Here is a 21,791-nt window from a genome sequence, read left to right on the forward strand (position 1 = left end):
CCGGGAGCCATGGCCGCTGAGCCTGCGCGTCCAGAGCCTGTGCTCCGCAACGGGAGGGGCCACAACAGTGAGAGGCCCGTGTACCTCAAAAAAAAAAAAAAAAAAGTAAGTCCATTCCTAAAAATTTGACTTACAATCATTTAAAATCCAGAATATTTTTTAAAAATTAGTTTAAAAGAATTCGCTGAAAAACCTGTTATTCTAAATACTAGTGTGTTTAGTAATTCGTAATTATTTTATAATCATATGTTATTTTCTATTTCTCATCTTTAAAGCCTAATCTTTTTGGTAATTATTTGAAAACTTCAGAAAAATATAAAAGAAGGCATAAATTGCCAGCACCTAAATGTATTAAAGTAATAAGTACTATTGGACACATGTAACTTGAGGCAATCATATTCTTACCTTCAGCTTTTTCATTCTATTTGCAACTAAAGTATTCATTGGGATAACAAACACAAGGACTGCTACCCCTGCTAACACTGCTGGACCCAGCTCTTGCCAAAGGAATGATATGGCCATCAGGATTTGAAAAGGACCTGACCAAAGGAGATTGATGTTTGCAGTCAAGTTCATGAGCTGCTGGGCATCTGCTGACATCAAGTTAATAATTTCCCCAGTGGAAAACTTTTTTCTAGAAACATTAGATAAAAGCAGGGCCTGGAAAAAGAGAAGCAAAATACTCAGAGTTCTGTAGATCATGAGGGATCTTTACAGTCAAACAATGGTAACTTTTAACTAAAAATAAAAATTTGTAATATATTTAGACAAATATGCATGATTACTTATGCATCAGATCATATAATATCAAGAGCTATGTTTTTAGATGAAGAAAAAACAATTATTGATCAAATTACATAGTTTTAAAATTTACTATGTATTGGTAGAGAGTAACAGTTGGATTCCCAAGCAAATACATTCACCAAGGACCCTTTACAATTTGTGGAATTGAAAAACTGCAAAAGAAATCAATTCTAGATTTGTAGCACTGAGCTTCCTCTCTATTTACTGGCGTATAATGCTAAACCATCTAACTTTTATCAATACAAAGTACACAAGTGAATCAATGAATATCTAATGAATGCTAATTTTTCAATGATACAGTCCTAAATCTTAAAGAGATTATAATCTAATTGTGCAGTCCACTCCCCTCCTACACAAACGTCCTACACACAGGCTGATTATAACAATAGGTAAGAAGGGCCATGGGGATTCAGAGAGATAAAAGTATTGAAAGGCTTCATGGACAAGTTGGAAATACATGTTTTCTTTTCTTCCAAAGCCTAATTCTCACTTTCCCTCTGTGTATGTTATTTAATATTATATTGAATTCAATATCCTTAAGGTTAATTACTGGTATCTTCTTACTAAGGTTGACATTAGAAATTCATTTATTTAATTTCCCACTCATTTAAAATTCCCAGTGAAAAGCATAAATAACTGTAAAAATAGTGGAAATTTATATTTAAACTGGAAAAGAGGCAAAAGTCCATTCATATGACAAAAGTTCTAAAGAATTTCCATCACATTGATTTAAAGAGAGACAGGATTGAGAGCTGGATCTAACAAAAGTAAATGGTATACAGGAGGCACTCAAGACCTATTTATTCAATAAATGACTAATACAAAGCCAGAGGAAAAGCCCATCTGGAAAAAAAGTAGGCAGGGCCTTCAGTGGAACACTTCTAACATTCCCTAGCTTAAAGCCGAGGGGCTCAGTGCGTGTGGGAGGTCATGGGGCTGTTGGAGGAGATGCACAGACCTGGGAGTTTCACAGAGTGTCAGGATCCCCCTAAGCCCTATGGCTACTGCAGTGTTGAATCCTTTACATTTCTGCTACTGACTTCTAAGGGGCACAGTGGTGTTGATGATAAAACAGAATAAACACTGCTCCCATAAGAGGAAAAAAGGAAAAAATACTAATCACAACAATAGTTAGGCTTCTATCCACGCCCCCTCCAAATATAGCTTTGTAAACTCCCTTAATAAGTTATTGACCATTTAAAGTGGCCAAGTAAAACAATGGAATTCCAAGAACAGTTATTCTCATTTCATTAAGACTATAGCATTTTTTAAGAGAGATCCATTGATCTCTAATAGCACCCACCCCCAACTTACTATTATAAACAAATATAAACTCTTTTCTCCCACTTTTCTAGAAGGAAAAGATAAACCACACTTAGTATTTATGAAAATACTAAAAGACTGAGTAATTCAAAATCATCAAATTATCCAAGGAACCAAATAAATACCCTCCTTTTGGAAAACACACAAAGCACAACTGTCACGGGCAAAACCCATTAACAATTCTAGTGGGAGGGAGTGAGACGCAAGAGGGAAGAGATATGGGAACATATGTATATGTATAACTGATTCACTTTGTTATAAAGCAGAAACTAACACACCATTGTAAAGCAATTATACCCCAATAAAGATGTTAAAAAAAAAAACAATTCTAAGGGGACTGGGTAATACAATAAAGTCTAACCTTTTTTTTCCCTTTCCCTGGGTGTTTAGTCTAGTCTCACTTGCTCCCAGGGGACAGTGTGCAGAGGCCTCGCACCCAGCCCTACAGACCAGAGTTCCTCCTGAGAAAGGAAACGGCTGAGCCTACACCGATGCTCGGTGTCGGGGTGCAGTAGCCACGCATGACACTTCATCCAAGATGGCAGCAGCGGGCCGCGAGCAGAGATGTTGGGCCTGGCACCTTGATCAGGAGCCTGAGCAGCACAGCTGCAACCACCCAGCAAGAACCTCGCCCCCTCCCCTCCCCGCCAGCCTGTCGGGAGAGCCCTGTGCTGTAGAGCAGCGGTCCCCAAGGACTGGTTTCTTGGAAGAAAATTCTTCCACAGACTGGGGGTCCGGGGTGGAGGGGGATTGTGGACCCCTGCTCTAGAGCGAGCTCCCATCTCTCCGTTATCTGATCAGAGAATAAAGCTTTCCTTTGCTCCTAACCCAAACTTGGTTGGCTCGAAGGACACTGGACAGAAGGACCCTTGTTGGGGACCCACTCAGGAGGATCTGTAACACAACTATGTGACTCATCACTTTTTGAAACTTCATTCATTTCATTGATTGAATTATGCTCTAAGAAGACCCAGATAAACCAGATATGGCTTCCAACCTCAAAAACCCTTTTTATGGACTGGAAATATCTTTTTATCACTGAGCTCAATTCACTAATGGTTCATTTCATCTTATGATGATGAAATTTGTTTTACAATTTCACATTCTCCCTCGTGTATTTGTTCCTTTCTGGACTCATTGCCACGGCCCTGGTTCATATCTTTATTTCCTGAACTATTTTTCCTGACCATCCTAGCTGTAAGTCATAGACATCATATAATTTAGAACTTGCTGGGCCCTAAACACTTCTATCCCAGTGATTCTCAAACAGTGGTTGCCATACTTCTAATGAGTCATGGTGTTCGTAAAGGTGGATCCTCATAAATCTATGAGAATTCATTTCTCTTCAGTTCCTTTGGATGCAAAAAAAGTAAGCCAGGATTTTCTTTCTCTCTCCTCCTTCTGATCGCACTTAAGTATATCTATTTTAAAGAATGGAAACAGAATTTTATCAGTTTTCTTTATATTATATACTTCCCACAATTAAGGAAAGAATAAACCTTTAAGCCACAAATGTAGACAGTCTAGACATGGTTATTCAACTTAAATTTAATTGAAATTAAAAATCTACTTCCATACTCTTACTAGCCACGTTTCAGTTTCAAGGGTTCAACAGCCATATATGACTAGTGGCTACGATACTGGGCAATGTGGATATAGAATATTTTAAAAAATCACAGAAACTCCTATTGGATGGTATTTGATGGAAGAATGCCCTCAGACTGCCCACATTAAGCCCAGGACTAACTGATGCTGCTTTTGAACCATATCTTGTTTCTTAGCCCTCAAGAATTCCCATGGAGGGCTTCCCTGGTGGCGCAGTGGTGGAGAGTCCACTTGCCGATGCAGGGGACATGGGTTCGTACCCCGGTACGGGAGGATCCCACATGCCGCGGAGCGGCTGGGCCCATTAGCCATGGCCGCTGAGCCTGCACGTCCGGAGCCTGTGCTCCGCAACGGGAGAGGCCACAACAGTGAAAGGCCTGCATAACGCAAAAAAAAAAGAATTCCCATGGAGCCTGCAACAGAGAGCTAAGGGGTAACAAAACCTGAGTTTTAAGACCCAAAGACTCATGCAGTGATCAGGTGGAAGAAGGCCTGTGTTCTTCCCCACAAACCTTAAAAAATGATGTTCCCTGAACTTTACTCCAAAGTAGCAGCAGTCATGTGGATGGATACAGAACAAGAGCTTTCAAACACCTCTTCGTCACCAAGAAAAAGGTGTGAGACCAGCTTTAACCCAGTGTAACGACAAATCCCTGATGAAGGAGGGCCAATGTCAGATGAACATGGGTCATCTGGTGCCACTATGAGAGCCATTTAGGATCTTGAAGTTACCTAAATATGACAAAAATCAGAATCCTATAATCTGTATAGGAGAAGGGAAATTTAGCAACCCCAGCTGGTCCCTCTGGAAAGCAGATATAGGATAAGAGACTCAGAAGAAAGACTGCCTTATATTTGTGCCACCTGCATGGGCTGTCCCAGAGCATCCTAGCACTACAGGTCACTACTAATATCTTCCGCTGTTTGTCTGATGGAGTTAGAATTAAATCTTAATCCCTACTGCAGGATCCACTGAACCAGCTTGATTGCTGTATTCCTTTGATCCTTGAGTGCCCTTTGTTATTAAACATTCTCTAAGGACCCATACAGTCTCACTCTTGTAGACTCTGTTCCCTCTTACATTATCTCCAGGGTCTTTTTGCCCTTATAATGGACTCACCCATAGCACTTGATTTTCCTTTTTATTTCGGACAGTTTGCTCCAATTTCTACCGCAATCTACTCTTTTATGCTTGTAAATGCACCCCAATCCTATACCTAAACTCCAATGCTTTAATCAATGAATGAAGTCCTGTTCCATATAGACCATATATCGAAAACAAATGTTAGCATTTAAACTGATTCCTAGACTCTTTGATCAATCTTTTCTCCATATTTGGATTCTGTAAATTCTCAGAATTTACAGCCGTTAAAATTACAACTGGGGCAGCCTCTCTGACCCTGTACCTGGGCTACGTTACACAGAGCTAGCTCTACTTCAAGTTCAGTATTTCCTGGCTCAATTGAGCTTGGGTCATTCCAGAGTCTCTAAAATCACTCTATGCCTCCATTTTGGCCTAATATGGTCAAATTGTCTGTAACACTTCATGCCCAGGTCAACCCAAATTATATTTCCTTCCACTTACACAAATCCTACAGCTTTCCAAAAGACTATTTCAAGTCTCCTTTCTATGTGAAACCTTCCTTAACTGCCTACACACATTGTAGATTTCCTGCTTATCTGATCTCTTATAATATCTGCATTTAGTTCTACACATTTATTATGTATGTTAATAGTTCTCTCCAATTTCTTGAAGGCAATGGCTCATTTATTCACTTACTCAGTCTTCCAACTTTTATAAAAATGTGTAAAAGCCACTCTCTTAGATGATAAAGGTACAACAGGTTAAAAAGTTCCTATTCCAAATCTGAAGAGCCCACAATTTAAAGAGGAGTACAGACTAAAGGCAAAATACTCCTGTTGATTTAATAACTCTGTGATAACTATGGGAGGGAGGAAACTCTTTAATTGTTTATAACTATCATGTAAATAAAAGGCTCTGAATGGTAAAGAGGTGGTATTTAAAATTGTATTTTCAAGAAAGGACAAATTAAACTTTAGGGTCATGCTAGGTATAAGGATCAGCTAGGTTTTGGGGTGGGTGGGAGAGGGCTTGGACTCAAAGAGAAATAGGTAACGACTGTAGAGAGAAGGATGGCTTTGTTGCATGAAAAGACAGAGTGAGCAGAGCAAGTAAAAGGTACTATGTAGATGGAACATGATCATGGAAAGGAATTTTATTGATACATAAATATAGACAACCATAAAACATTCAATTCAGTTAAGTGATGTAACAGTGGACACAGAATATCATTTAATTTCATGGATTAGAGTTGACTAGAAGTTTCAGGGACTATAGATGGAGGACCCTATAAAGAAATTAATGCAACCAATATTGATGAGTCAAAGTTCTTTCATAGCAAAATAAATGTATATTCAAAGGACACACTAGAACTTTTTAATATACACTTCTATTTTTCCAGATTCCTTATTTGAAAGCACATAAGGATACGGTTCATTTAGAAATTGGGAATTTCTTCAATCTTTTACCTTCTTGTAGATCAGTCCAATTACAGCTGTCTTAATTTTTGCTGAAGTGAGCATGTTAAAACGTTGGTACTGCTGAAGGATCAGGGTTTGCAAGAAGACTACAACAAAAAGTGCCAAAGCATAACCATAGCCACTCCAGCCAAAATCTGGGCGGTGTTCACAGAAAATGATCATTTGCCTGAATGTCATATGCAAATTGAGAAAAGAGAAGAAATGTTAAACATCTGAAGTAATAAAATGCTTATGTGAATTAAGTGCTGTCAAAATGTTACACACACACACACACACACACACACACATACACGTACATACTCTTGCCTGTTCTTCTTTTACTTGCCCAATTTGGCATCCTTTCCCCCTTTATTTTTACTCAAGCATATATAATAAATAGAATCAACAATTATTATCGCAGGCTTGTGGGTAGAAGGATATTTTCTAGTTTTCATATGGCAATCTCATCAAATAATTAAATGTTCTGGCCTAACTTCATCATGAAAATTGAGACACAGAGACATTTAAAAGTTCTTTTTTTTTTGCTGAAATCATGCATTTTGTTAAATATAGGGAAACATGACAATTAGAACTTAAGTAGACAATCTCTTAGCATGGCAAAAAGACACTTTCTTTAAAGGCCTGAATTATAGCTCACCTTTTATTACTTTTATGCATATCCAATTTCCCTCTCCTCTACCTTTACTTATTTCCTCTTAAGTTTGGTGACAACATGGTCATCGTGATTAAGGTCAATGCTGGGTACACCTAGACAATAGGGATGGTTCTAATTATCTAAGCTTCGATCTACTTTATTAACAGCTTGGACAGTTAATAGATGTATCCTTAAATGCAATTCATGTTGCCCGAATTGCTTTATAAACCAAGTACTTCAGAAATTATCTTTATTAAAATTGTACCTTAGAATCAAATATAATACCAGTGCCTCTAAAAATCCTATTATAAACCTCTAATCACTGAAAATCCCTATTTGAAGTGACCACAACCCACATAAACATTATACAACAGCAGGTTCTGTATTTTTAGTTGATGTCTATCAGATGCCATCCATTGGGACTCCAAATTATTTTTACAAAAGCAACTTACTAAATAACTTCTTGGTCTCAGAATTAAATTTCCTGAATGAGAAGCACTATTCTTCTTACTGTAGATACATCTATCAATAGACTGTTTCCTGTTTCATAAAATCAAACAACTAAATGACTATCACCAGGTACTATATTAATATGGAACTGCTAAAAAATATTTCCAGGAAATACTGTAAATAATCTGTGATCAAGGCATGGTAAAGACTGTAAATCTATATTCATGATATCAGATATAAATACTCATTTTTTGGTTTGACTGACATTAGAATAAAATCCCAATAAATGGGAAAAAAGAGTAAGCACCATGATCAACAAGAAACAAATTTCTTCTACTAGTAAATTAATGAAAGTATTATTTTGATATATTTATTATACATGAGACATGATCATATAAATTCATAAAATTCTGATGACTCAATTCTTCCCCAGTGTGGGAATTGTAAGCTTATTCAGCTACTCTAGAATGAGTGCTTCTTGGAAAAGCATAGCTTTGGATAAGTACATTTACTCAGTAATCCATTCAGGAATTGTATTTCGTTCTATGTGCCAGGCTCTGTGCTAGGAGCTAAGGACACAAAAATTGAATAAGTTCCTGGAGGAACGTATAGTCTACTCAGGGAGAAAGACATGTCAACTGACTCATTTCAATGCAATGTTGAAATTTCTGTTTTGCAGGTGTCATCAAGCTAGTATGTTATAAAAGGTGTGTGACAAAATTAGGGAGACAATTCTCTACCCCACAGCCAAGGACTTAACAATTCTTTAGTACCCCACAGACTGCAGATTTGGGAAGAATACAGAGACACTGAATTGCTATCGTCTATAACTATTTTCAGAAAGAGTGACCACAGTGAGATTCTCTAATGAGTTTCCTGAGCAGTAGTCAGTCATTGGCAAATGGAAATCAGAACATGACTAAGAATGGCTGGGGATCACTTGCTACTCCTCTCATTTTGAATTTGAACCTAATTCCCCTCCCTTTGGATCTGAGCTGAATTAAGGAATTGCTTGACTAAAATAATATGGCCCAAGTGACATCCTGGGATTTCCAAGTCTAGGTCATAAAACGACTTGCCTAAACTTCTTGGAATGTTTACTCTGGGAACATCCAGCTGCTATGTAAGAAGATCAACTAACCAGAGACCTCAATGCTTAAGCTAACCATTCAGAGAAGCTGTGGAGAGAGAGAAAAAGAGGGAAAGAGAGATGACCATTTCCAGCCATCCTAGCCCAGGCATCAGGCATATAAGTTTAGAAGCCATCTTCACATTCTGGTACCAGCAGATGCAGAAAAGAATCAAGGTATCACTCAGCCAACAGCTAGGTCCAAGTTCCCAGATGTATGTCTCTATTGGAGCTGCTACAACTATCTCAACTCTTCAAGCTACTCAGTGAATTCCCCAGTCATTGTGGAGCAGAGAAAAACAATCTCTCTCTGAAGCCCTGGTCCACAAAATCATGCACATAATAAAATCATGGTTGTTTTATACCACTTAGTTTTGAAGTGGCTAATTTTGCAGCAATAGATCACCAGAACAGGGCAGGAGAGAAGATGCTGGCCAATGCATCTCTGATAGATGGACTTCTGGTCATAGGTGAATGGTAATTACTCAGTGGTAACTACTTAAAAATAACTGGAATATTCAGAGGTGAGGGGCAGAGGCAGGGGGAATGAGACATCTGTTATCTTGTCTGTGGGAGGAGGGGACAGTTAATCCAGGAGACATTTGGCTTATATGTCTATAGACAAGGGAACCAAATAGAGACTCTGGGGTAAAAACAACAGAAACAGTTTTCTGACAGCAATAAAACAGCTTCTGCCCTTGGATTCTTAACACCATTCTCTTTCGGTTCTCCTCTCTCTGTTCCAGCCACTCCTTCTCACTATCTTTTGATGGATTTCCCTGTCTTCACCACCTCTACACACTGAAAAAGCTTGTGATTTTTTGTGTGGACATCTTTACTTCCCTTCACTGTAACTAAGGTGAGCTCATCCAGAACATAGCTTGATATACCTAGTCTAATTTGGAACAGTTCCCACATTTATCACTCTAGCCTATATCTTTCCTAACTCCAAACTTATGTAGACGATTGCTCATTCAAACTTTTTACCTAAATGTCTGTCAGGGATCCCCAAGACCACTCCCTCGTTAAATGATTCATTAGAACAACTTTTAGGACTCAACATATAGTCATATCCACGAGTATTAATTATTATGGTGAAAGGATGCAAAACAAAATTAACAAAGAGAAAAGGTGAATGGGGTGAAGTCTAGGGGAAAACAGGTACAAGCTTCAAAAAGTCCTCTCTCAGTAGAGTCACAGAGAACTCTCTTAATTCTCCCAGCAGCTAGTTGTGGCAAATATGTGAAATGTTGTCCACCAGGGAAGCCCTTTAAAGACTCAGCGTCCAGGGCACCCTCTTCCTAACACACGCCCAAATTCCAGACTCTCGGAAGGAAAGCAGGTATTCAGCATGGACCATGTTGACTGTATAAACAGTCTGGAGATACTGAACCACTCCTATCAGTTAAGGTGGTGGGAACCCTCCTGAAGTTCAAGTTCCAACTGCCAGCCAAAGGCCAGCCCTATAAACAGGCCTTCCAAAGGACAGCAGTCAGGTCTGCTATTTTAATTCTTTTCTGCAGAATGGCTAATACATATTTCAAATTTAGCAAATTCCACTCCCTACTTGACTCTTTCCTGAGCCTTCCATACCTTCCATAAACGGTAACTCATTTACCTTGTGATTTAACAGAAACTCGGAAGCCATCCTTGACTCCTTTCTTCCTCTCTCAACCTACGTTCAATCTATCAGTGCATTATGTTGACTCTACCTTTAAAATAAAGCCAGAAGCTGACCACGTATCACCTTCATTGCTACAACCTAGTTGAAGCCATCATTGACTTTTGCCTGGATTATCTTAGCTGTTCCTTCTTCCACTCTTGCTCTACTTTATTCTCTGTGCAGCAGCTAGAGTGATTCCTGTAAAACTGAAGTCTAATCATATCATTCTACGCTCAAAATCTCTCAAAGGTTTCCCTTCTAATATATCATGTTCCATAAGGCCCTTCAAAATCTTTTCCAGCCCCCAAATCTTTCTGATCTCAGTCTTATCACTTTCCTTTTCTGACCTCTCAGCTTCCCTGCTCCAGCCTCACTTGCCTTCTAAGGGTCCTCAAAGACACCAAGCACGCTGCTGCCTCATGGCTTTAGCCATGCAATAGATATGGTCTCGGCTTCCTCCCTAACTTCCTTCAGAACTTTGTTCAAATTTCACCTTATAACAAATGTCCTCCCTAATCACCTCACAGAAGAAAACAACTTCCAGTTCCCCAGACTGGTATTCTCTACCCTACTGCCTTGCTGCACTTTGCTTTCCTTAGCACTGTTTATTTCTTAATACAATTTATATTTATTCATTTGTTTAGTATTTATCTCTCCCTTCTAAGTGTCATTGGAGCAGGGACTTTTTGGTTTTTGCTCTATCCCCATGGTCTACTTAGAACAGTTTGGCATGTAGTAGGTGCTTAATAAATATTGGATAAATATGTGCCTGAATATTATTTGGGATCCAGGCAACTCGGGATTAACTCTATTTTCATGAATTAAATTGTTCTTAAATCCAACTTGAAAACTTATTCAAAACAAAAAATATAATTATTAGTTCATAAAAAAAAGTTTCCTTGTGTTTCCTTCATACGACAGGCAGAGGTAAGGAAATGTCCCCTTGAAAAAGGTAGCCTATAGTCAAGGACTCAATTTTAATGTCTGCCTGTGAATCCTTGCATATAGATACTATAGAAATATTATAGAAATTCTTTCATTTTTTTCTCTCTATGTGTACACATAAATATATACACATACATATATATTTATATATATTTATATATTATTACCTTGGCTGATAAATTTCAATTCCCAAAAGTCCACAGCTAAGAAAAATAGAGGTATGTGTCCTTACATTTTCCAAACATATACTCAAGCCAGATTTTCTAGATTTGAATTGTAACTCTGGCATTTTCTAGCTGTATGGTCTTAGGCAAAGTACTAGAAATTCTTTGTTTCTGCATTGTGATAGTGGGTACAATACTACTTCCTACATCATAGGATTGTTGTAAAGATTAAATAAGATAATTAATATAAAGATTTTTAGAACAGTGCTTAGTACATGGTAGGTTTCAGTAATTACTCACTATAATATCATAATTCACATTCATATCACAGGCAAACGTAATAGACTGCCTGTATTCTAAATAAAATTTGTAATTGGGACCTATCTCACTCTTTTTTAGTGAATGATTTGCTTATCATTTTCCTGTGGGAAGAAGAAAAAACAAGACTTCAACTTACTTCATTATGAGTGGGCTAGTGAAGGACAGAACATCAGCAAACACTTTGAATAAAGCAACTTGAATCAGGACAAACTTAAAGGTGTTCCACAATGCACGGAGCAGAGATGGTTTCCTGGTATGTGCCTCTTTATGAAAAGATGACTACATAATTAAAGAAAATAAAAACAATGTGAAAAGGGAACAGAACTCATATATAAAATATATATAAACTAACCATAAAATTAGTATTGTACTCCAAAGATAGTAAAGCAACAACAAAAAAATAAATTCAGCTAAACTTGAAAATATGCCCCATATCATTGGTATGGTATGTCTCCAAACCACATGGCATTATTTATACCATGTGGCATAAGTGGAAAAATATTTTATTTTATCCCTTTTGTGAGTTTTGAAACTGTTTAAATAATACAGTTTTTATCTTCAAATTATATTTTCTTTTTGAGAAGTCTAAAGACTATATATATATTCATGTGTGTGTGTGTGTGTGTGTGTGTGTGTGTGTGTGTGTGTGCGTGCATCATGCTACATGTGGAGAACCTATCCCTGCCCCACAAGCTTTGACCTTGGCCACTATATGACTTACTTTGACCAACAGACATGATTCTCTGAGATATGCAGACCATCTTTGCCATGATGGATGAGGAAAGATATTGGTGAGATGCCAAAAATTATATACATATCAACATATTTGCTCCTGAGCTTTGAAGGGAAGAGATGTTTAATAATTTGATGACAGAAATTAGCTGCAATAACAACCAATTATACTTATAGAAATGGCTTGTTATTTCACATCTTTAAGGTATTTTCTATATCGATACCTCATATTTCGAACAAGCTTTATTAGTTTTTTCATTAAGTACTAACAATTTAGTAATTAATTACCTTTACTTTTTGCCTCTCTTGATTCTTTAGAACTTCCTTCCTCCATTGTTTTTCAAAGATGGGACACACAATATAGGAGGAATCACTTTCATTGAGTTCGAAAAGATCCTCTCTTTCCAAAGGTTTTTTATAGCCTAAAATAATTATTCTAAAAATGAAAGAGCAAGGTAAACAATTCAGCAAAATCAATAATGAAGTTAAAACTAATTTTGCACACATTAGCTTGACTTCTTGATTTATAAATTATTTTATTGATCAGGTTGGAATGACGAGAGAGTGTGTTTGAAAAATCATACAGCTCTATCCTGGAGTTCAATAATGTATAATAATCCTTTGTAGCTTTTAACAGGGCTGTTTAGATATCCAATTATTCAGTGAAACACTAACTTCATTTACTCATCTCATACTGGAGACACCCACCTACCCTACCTCCCTTACTGAGATTTAAATAGCTAACTTTCACAGTAAGGTATTCATGCCAAAACCCATATTTGCTTTTTAGGCTTGTATCAGAAGAGAAATGGATCCCTCCTCTGCTGGGACTATATATACCCTTTGACACTTGACTTTACAGAATGTCCAAGTGGAGTAGCTGTATCTGCCCCACAAACTTAGGCCTTGGCCATATGACTTACTTTGATCCACAGCATATGAGTCAATGTCACAGAGCCATTTTGGAGCTGATGCCTTAAGAAGTACGGCAAGATACTGCCAGCCTCTCAGTACTTCCACGTTCCTCCATTCAAAAAGCTTGCCCCAGAGTACATGGTGAGTCAGTATGCAAAAACAATGGGTCTAAACTGAGATTTTCCCAGGCAAACAAAGGTGCATGGTCTAGTTATACCACGAACGTTATTGTGGCAGACAATGATTTGTATTTACCTTACACCCATCCCTTCTGCCTCAACTCTTCCTACAAACTGGAATTTGATATTTATTCACTTGAAAATCTCTTGAACTCAGAGTAAGTCCTTATTCCAGCCACAGAGTTATGATCTATGATTGGCCTAAATCAGTCCTGGTAATCTCATTACTTTTTTGCTTAGCATTAAATAATATAACTCAGTTATGGCTAAGGAAATCTAAACAAAAGTCTACTGAGGAGAACTTTCTTTTTCAAAAGAAAACACAAAACAGGGAGTTCTCTGGTGGTCTAGTGGTTAGGAGTCCACACTCTCACTGCCGTGACCCGGGTTCTATCCCTGGTGGGGGAACTGAGATCCCGCAAGCCGGGCCGCATGGCCCCCCCAAAAAAAAGACACAAAACTTCAAAAGGAGAAAATGCTTGCCTTCCTTTTCCTGCACCTTCCTCCTTCCTCCCTGTACTGAAGACATAATGGTCTGAGATGGAGAAGCCATCTTTGCCACCACGGGTGAAAAGCCAAATACTAGAAATGGAGGGTGGAAAGATAGAAAAAGCCTGGGTCCTTGATAACATTTCTGAGGTAGTTCACCAGCCTATTCCCTGCTGGTGAACTACCCAATAACATAAGAAAATAAATACATATCTATTTAAGCTATTATTATTTGACTACTCTGTTACCTGAAGCCAAACACACTGCTAAGTAATATAGTTCAGATATACTCAGTTTTGAGCTTGATGACATGACTCATTCAATAAGAAATTAAACTACCATTTAAACCCAGGCCTTCTGACTCTATAGCTTCAGTTTTTTCCATTACAAAGTATATTAGTCTAAGAGACCATAACAAAGTATTACACTACTCCAAATTGGAACTGCTTTCATTGTCATTGTTACTGAACAATCTGAATTGATTGACCCTCGGATGGATTTAAACCCTGTGGTAACCAGTCTCCACTGGATTCAATTTTACTTTTATTACACTGTCTAATATCATATTACAATTCATAATTAACAAAAAGGCTTAAATGTACTAAGAAAGGACCTTCCATAATCATGCCTCTGTTGGTTCAATATGCTGGACAATTTCCTTCAGTGCACTTTTAAAAACATATTAAGCAATAAACTACTTTTATGTCATATTAAGTCCTTCTATTCTGTTCCACAAAGTAAATATTCATTTTCAAAATAAGATTGCATTGATTTTCACAAAAGTATTTTTAATAACATTTACTGCTTCAGCATTTTGAGTTAGAACCGTGCAAAACTCAGTGGTTTTGGTTCACGGGGATAAGTGACCCCTGGCTTTCATGCTGAGTCTCCAAATAATGCAGCATCTAAAAGTGACACTTAAGCCGAATTGATTGTGGTGTATTTGGGTTCGGCTGTGACTTCCCTTTTGCCATGTGTGTGCTTCTTCCACCTCTTTTGCTCTCTTCTGGTCTAACTTTTACACATAAGCATCTAGGAAAAGAGGAAGTGGTGTTTCTTTAAATCAATTGATGAAGTAGCTTTGGGGAAGCAACTAGGACCAATAGTTGACCCTCCCAATGAGTGAAACGGAGCATGCACCAGGTCCCACAAACTTGTGGACTTTAGTCCTAAAGCAATAATAAAGGTACTTACATTCACCTTGTGTTTTTTAGATTGATATTTCTTTTCAAAGCACATTCCCTTAAACTACTTTGATACTCACAACTCTCTACAGCATGCAGAGCAATATTAATTTTCCATTTTTACAGGTGGTTAAACAGCAGGAACTCTAGGGACTGGCCACAGGTTTGTAAATGTGATATACACCAGTGCTAACTTAACCAAAGGCAGACAGTGTCATTAAGTGTAATATTTCTACTCTGCATTCAATTTTGTTACATTAGAGAGAATTTTGAGCATATTTAACATTAACAAGTGTGCATAAGTATCTCATCCAACTGATGTTAAAGGTAGTTAAACCAGTGGCAGTTGGGTAGGAGGATGAGATGAAAAGTAAATTTTGTAGATGAGTAATAATTGAATACTTGGAAAGTATAGATAATACAGTAACATCATCATTTTCATTATTGCTAATTACTTTTTTTTTTTTTTTTTTTGGGTTCGCGGACCTCTCACTGTTGTGGCCTCTCCCTTTGCGGAGCACCGGCTCCGGACGCGCAGGCTCAGCAGCCATGGCTTACGGGCCCAGCCACTCCGCGGCATGTGGGATCTTCCCGGACCGGAACACGAACCCGTGTCCCCTGCATCGCAGGCGTACTCTCAACCACTGCGCCACCAGGGAAGCCAGCTAATTACATTTTTAAACATTTCTGGAAAGGGGTGATTGTGTAATGGGAAAAGGCAAGACAGTCTGTACAAAAATCGTAGTATAGGACAAAGTTAGGAAATGTACAAGTTTTATTAATATGTGAGCAAAAGGTAGGACAGATTGAATAGTGTATCCCTGGTTAAAATTATTATTCAACTGTGACCTATAAGAACTTTAACTAGATTTTTCCATGTATGTCAGGGGGATTATTCTATGACCATGATTATTATACACTGATGACAGGTTATATTTGCTAATAAAGCCTTCATAATTACTTGATCATCAACATGATCTAGACAGCTACTGCCTTAGGGATTAAGGCTCATAAGCATATAATTTGCTAATTGTTTGTATCATCTGAGCACATCTTAATTGAACTATTCATATAATTATGGGAGCTTGAATTTGGCCTAGGAAATAATTTCTGACTTCATTCTGTAACTCAAAGAACAGATCTGAGAACACAATTAACCACTGTCTTCAAAGAGACATTCTCTTGAACAATAGCTATGTTTCAGCTGCAATTGTTTGATCACCAGATAAGAAACCACATTAGATTAACGCCAATGATAGTTTCAGATAATGGCATGCCATGAAAATATCTCCTATCTAGTGCTGAGATGTTAAATTTAAACAGAAAATAAATGCGATATTCAAAAATTATAGCTTATTGCCTATTTGATCTAAGATATGGACTTCAAGCTATTGGGTTGCCATATTTTAAATTTTGCTATGTTTTATCTTGTTTATTACATTTAATTTCAGCTTTTTCCTTTAGGCCTCCTAAAATGGTGTTTGTAATGTTTAATATAAATGCATATAGTTTTTATAACTTGATATAAAAGTTTTAAAGTACATTTACTTAAAATTATTTGCGTCTTTCACATTCTGTGATAGTCTGTGACTTAAAAATGACACTCTGATAACTATGTATAAAACAGGTAACTAATGAGAACCAACTGTATAGCACAGGGAACTCTACTCAGTGCTCTGTGGTGACCTAAATGGGAAGGAAATCCAAAAAAGAGGGGATATATGTAAACGTATAGCTGATTCACTTTGCTATACATTAGAAACTAACACAACATTGCAAAGCAACTATACGCTAATAAAAATTAATTTAAAAAAGAAAGAAAAAATTTATTATAATGGTATATTTGAAAAGCAGGATACAAACTTGTGTATGGAATCTGACAAGGGCAATGTCAGTGATTTGTGTGTGTGTGTGTGTGTGTGTGTGTGTGTGTTACGCGGGCCTTTCACTGTTGTGGCCTCTCCGTTGCGGAGCACAGGCGCCGGATGCGCAGGCTCAGCGGCCATGGCTCACGGGCCCAGCCATTCCGCGGCACGGGGGATCTTCCCGGACCAGGGCATGAACCCACGTCCCCTGCATCGGCTGGCAGACTATCAACCACTGCGCCACCAGGGAAGCCCCTCAGTGATTTTTTTAAAAGGCAAAGCATGAAAATAAAATGGAAAGAAAAATCCGCGCTCCCCCCACCAAAAAAATGACAGTCTGAAATTTTTAAAGCCAGTGTAGACATCACTCTTTCTCTCAATTCATGGATGAGACAGAACTCAGGTTTGGAAAACATATCTACACATACACAAATTTGAAAAATCAAAATCGTTAACTATAAATAGCCCGCATTTACATTTATATTTAACCTTTATTTTTTTCTAGTGCATAACTTAATGTAGCATATTGGTGTAAAATTTTTGCCATCCTCTAAGTGATTCCTAGATTTGTATAACTTGGAATTCTTATCATAATTCAACCTCTTCTGCCCAATTATTTGCTCATCAAGTATACCAGTTCTCTACTTCAACAGCTTTCATAAAAATCACCAATCATCTTTATCATGGAGAATATACTCAGCTCTTATTTCAATTTACTCCTTTTCAGTATTTAGCCCTGTTGGTCACTTTGTATTTCTCCTTTTTTGACAGTTTCCCTAGCTTGCAATCACATGCTCTCTTTGGTTTGTCTCTCATATTCTGAGTACTTAGCTTCCTTTGTAGATTCCCCCTCCTCTCACTGTTTAAATACTGAGAATTCCCAATGTACTGTTTGTTCATCCTATTCAATAGGCTCTCCTTCTCGATGATCTCAATCATGCTCACGGCTTCAACTACTGATCTACGGTCAGTGACCCTCAAATTCACATCCATAGGTCTGAGAGCTACTTTTCCGTAGATATTTTTTATGGGAATGAGTCAGGCACCGGAAATTGAAACTTCCCCAAACCGAATTCACAAAATTTTTTACAACACCTAATCCTCTCAGTTAGCTGAGCCAGAAATTGAGATTTATTCAAGGCTTTTCCCAGTTCCTCAATTTCCTCAACCAGCCAACTCTCTCTTAAATAGCTCTTGAATCTGTTCCTTCCTCTTCATCATTACCATTACTGCAATTCAGATGGTAACCATAAATCTACCAGGATACCCAAAGAGCCTTTTAACCTTGCTCTCCGTCTCCATTTTCATCTCTACATATCATATCCACAGAATTGCAAAGGTGATTTTTCTAGAGTGCAAATAGTATGTCACTCTCTATTGAAAATCCTTCCCTGGCTTCCCACTATCTTCAGGATGTCCTAGAGAACTCTTTCTGATCTGTCCTTCTAGCTTGATGGCTTGCCACACCAACACTCTGCAATGTGGAAGGGTCAGTTCTCCTCTGCCTCTGTGGTTTGCATATGGTATCTGCTCAACTTGGAATGCCACGTGGCTCACCCCTACACCTTTTAAATGTTGGGTTAAACCATTAATCACTTGTGAAACATTCCCAAACTATGCAAACTTGGTTAGATGACACTCCTGAAAATTGTTTCTCCATCATGTTTATACTATCTTTTGCCTTTTTGGGTAATTGATACGGTACTTCTTAATCTTTCTAATTCTACTATGAATTCCTGGAAGACAGGATCTAGGTCATTTATGTCTGCATTTTTAAAAGTCAGCATAATGTAGGGCATCTAGTATACAACCAAACTTTTCTTTTACACTATTCGGCTACTCTTGAGAACATATTTGTAGATCAAATTGGGCAATTTTGTTTCTACCAACTAAAGATCAAGAAGCATTAAGATGGGGCTTCCCTGGTGGCACAGTGGTTGGGAGTCCGCGTGCCGATGCAGGGGACGCGGGTTCGTGCCTCGGTCCAGGAGGATCCCGCATGCCGCGGAGCGGCTGGGCCCGTGGGCCATGGCCGCTGGGCCTGTGCGTCCGGAGCCTGTGCTCTGCGGCAGGAGAGGCCACAACAGTGAGAGGCCTGCATACCGCAAAAAAAAAAAAAAAAGAAGAAGCATTAAGATGATAAACTTTGTTTCATATTATTATAAAATTTCTGTGGGGAAAATAAATACATTTCTAAAGAAAGCTTCTGAATTTATAAAATTAGAAAAAAATCAACTCTTCTCATTTAATATGATGTAATTCTTGTGTTAAAGCCTTCATCACACATTATAGATGAATTACTCTATGAGAAGAATCACATTGTATGTCTTACAAAAATGATTGTGTGTTTTAATAGTAGTATACATAAGTATATAAGAGAGCATTTCCAGTAAAGAGTAGAATAATGAAACGAACAAACAAACAAACAAAAGTGTGAATCATGAACTCAAAAAAACTGACTTCTAACATCAGGTCAGTGTGCTCCTACATGGGTATCAATGGACAAGTTACTTCCTCTTCCTGAGCCTCAGATTTTCTCATCTGTTAAAGACTATCTCATAGGACATAGGGGAGAATTAAATGAAATAAAATGTATAAAGTGGGTAACATATTTGATGGAGATATATATATATATATATACATACTTTTTTTTTTTTTTTGCCCTTCCCTAGTGCTAACAGGGATACAAATCCTATAAAGGGGCAGCCTTATTACAGGAGTATTAGTAGTCTTATCTGTGGAACTATTTAGTATGTTACTATATGTGATTGTTTTTGTAATAAATAATATGAGAAGAAAAGCTTTACAAAGTTATTTTGTAAAAATATTCATGCTTAGATTAAAGGAATAACATGTAGGTGTCATTTCGCTTGGAATCTTCCTCAGTGTGGTATACTACAGATAAATTAGTAAAATTCCTACCTGTTAAACCAGGAATAGGTCATCTTACTGAAGAATGAAGCACTTTTCTCTGGACTGCATTTCTAAAAAACAAAACAAAACAAAACAATATATATATATATAAAACAGCTATTGTATGAAGAAAATGTCTTTATTTTACATTTGAAATATCTTTGTCAGCAAGTGGAAGAGTAGACGTGAAATCATTTATGTTTCAGCTACGTTGATATCATAATCTTTAAGGAATACAATTAAGATATTCTTGGACAGTGGTTGCACTAGAAAAATTTTAAGATTTCTCCCAACATTACAACTGCTTACATAGCAAGAAACCATGTAGAAAAGGAAAATTATTTCTAAAATTCCCATTACTTCCTCTCTCTCTCTATAAATATATACACACACACACACATATATATATATACATAGCTCCTTGAATTTATATGACTGTGTACATATGTATGCATATGCTTATGTATATGAATACATATATACACACATAATTTAGCTTACATATATGTATAAGCTAAATTTAAAACATTTTAATTGCTAAATTAAAAAGTTTTGGCTTTCTTCTGAAAAATAGAAAAATAATAGACTATAACAGGCATTTGGTTTACTAACTTCTGTATGTGTTTAATTACATAATTTGTATAAATGTATAAACATACACACAATTATATATTTATCACTATTGCATATTATTTGGGGAGGTTATAATATTTCCATAAAATTCTTCCCATTGACCTGGTGAGTTCAACCGAAAGAGGAGGGGTTTAAAAGGGAAGATCTCAAAAGTCATAATTTTACATTTTTAAGGTCAGCATCAATCTGTGTCTTTTAAAAAGTTAAACTAATCACAATATTAAATTTCATTCTTAGAAATTGTCCCATATTTAACAATTTTTGCATTGATCCTCTCTAATCCAGTTCTGATTTCATATTGAAAAAGTGTTTACCACATTTTTTAAAATTCTGATTCTAGAAGTAATAAGTGAAACAGTGTTTCATCCTGTACAGTAAAATGTCCCGACTATAGAGGAGAAAACATAATACTCCAAATCTGTTCTCTTAGTTATAGCAAACGGTATACTCTAAATCTTTGAAGAAATATATATGTGTGTGTGTATACACACACACACACATAGAGTTGACCCTTGAACAACATGAGTTTGAACTGCATGGATTTGAACATTTGGATTGCTTTCAATAGTAAGTACTACACAATCAGGGGTTGTTTGAATCTGTGGATGAGGAACTTTGGATGTGGAGGAACAGCATATATGGAAAGCCGACTATATGTTACATGTGAATTTTCAACTTTGATGAGGCTTGGCACCCTTAACCTCTGTGTTGTTCAAGGGTAAACTCTAATTTAGCAAATTGGTATCCATCCTTATATGATTGTTTCAAGAAGTAAATGCTGTGACGAACGTAAAACATTTATCACGTGGTGGCCCCAAATAACCACTCAAACATGTGAACTATAAAATTGTCATAACTTTTGTTACCAAACATATTATTTGGAAAATAAGTATCAATGCATATATCAGTGGGGAAAATGTTCTGAAAACTCTCTGATTAACCTGGAAGCCACATTTTATTTTACAGGGAGTTGCCAATTTGATAACTGGCCACCAATGTGAAGATTGTATTCTCATCCAAAATACATATATTTCTGTGTCTGACTACAAACGGCTACAAATTCTTTGCAGCTTTTCCCATCAAGAGACAGACTCTATTTCCCACTCCTTGAATCTGGGCTGGCATTGCTTCTTGTTTTGATTATGAGAATGCAACAGGAGTGACATTAAGAGAACTCCAACTCTAAGCTTCAAGAGGCTTGCTATGCTTGGAACCCTGAGTGAACCACATGACTGAGACCCAGCTAACCTCCTGGAGGATGAGAGACCACATGGAGGAGAA

At 37.3% G+C, this 21,791-nt stretch overlaps 1 protein-coding gene across 1 annotated transcript in view; it reads right to left on the bottom strand.

Annotated features, from left to right (window-relative positions):
* LOC113618386 (multidrug resistance-associated protein 1-like) overlaps positions 1–21,791 on the bottom strand; it is a 77,147-nt gene that overhangs the window by 51,594 nt on the left and 3,762 nt on the right. The window contains exons 2-6 of the mRNA XM_027102488.1: positions 19,887–19,948; positions 12,621–12,768; positions 11,737–11,879; positions 6,283–6,460; positions 406–660 (exon numbers count right to left, since the gene is read on the bottom strand). Coding sequence (XP_026958289.1) covers positions 406–660; positions 6,283–6,460; positions 11,737–11,879; positions 12,621–12,768; positions 19,887–19,948 — 786 coding nt within the window. The remainder of the gene's footprint in view (positions 1–405; positions 661–6,282; positions 6,461–11,736; positions 11,880–12,620; positions 12,769–19,886; positions 19,949–21,791) is intronic.

The sequence above is a fragment of the Aethalodelphis obliquidens genome, unplaced genomic scaffold (genome assembly GCF_003676395.1).
Source record: "Aethalodelphis obliquidens isolate GAN/ISIS:26980383/991018 unplaced genomic scaffold, ASM367639v1 scaffold1, whole genome shotgun sequence".
NCBI lineage: Eukaryota > Metazoa > Chordata > Mammalia > Artiodactyla > Delphinidae > Aethalodelphis > Aethalodelphis obliquidens.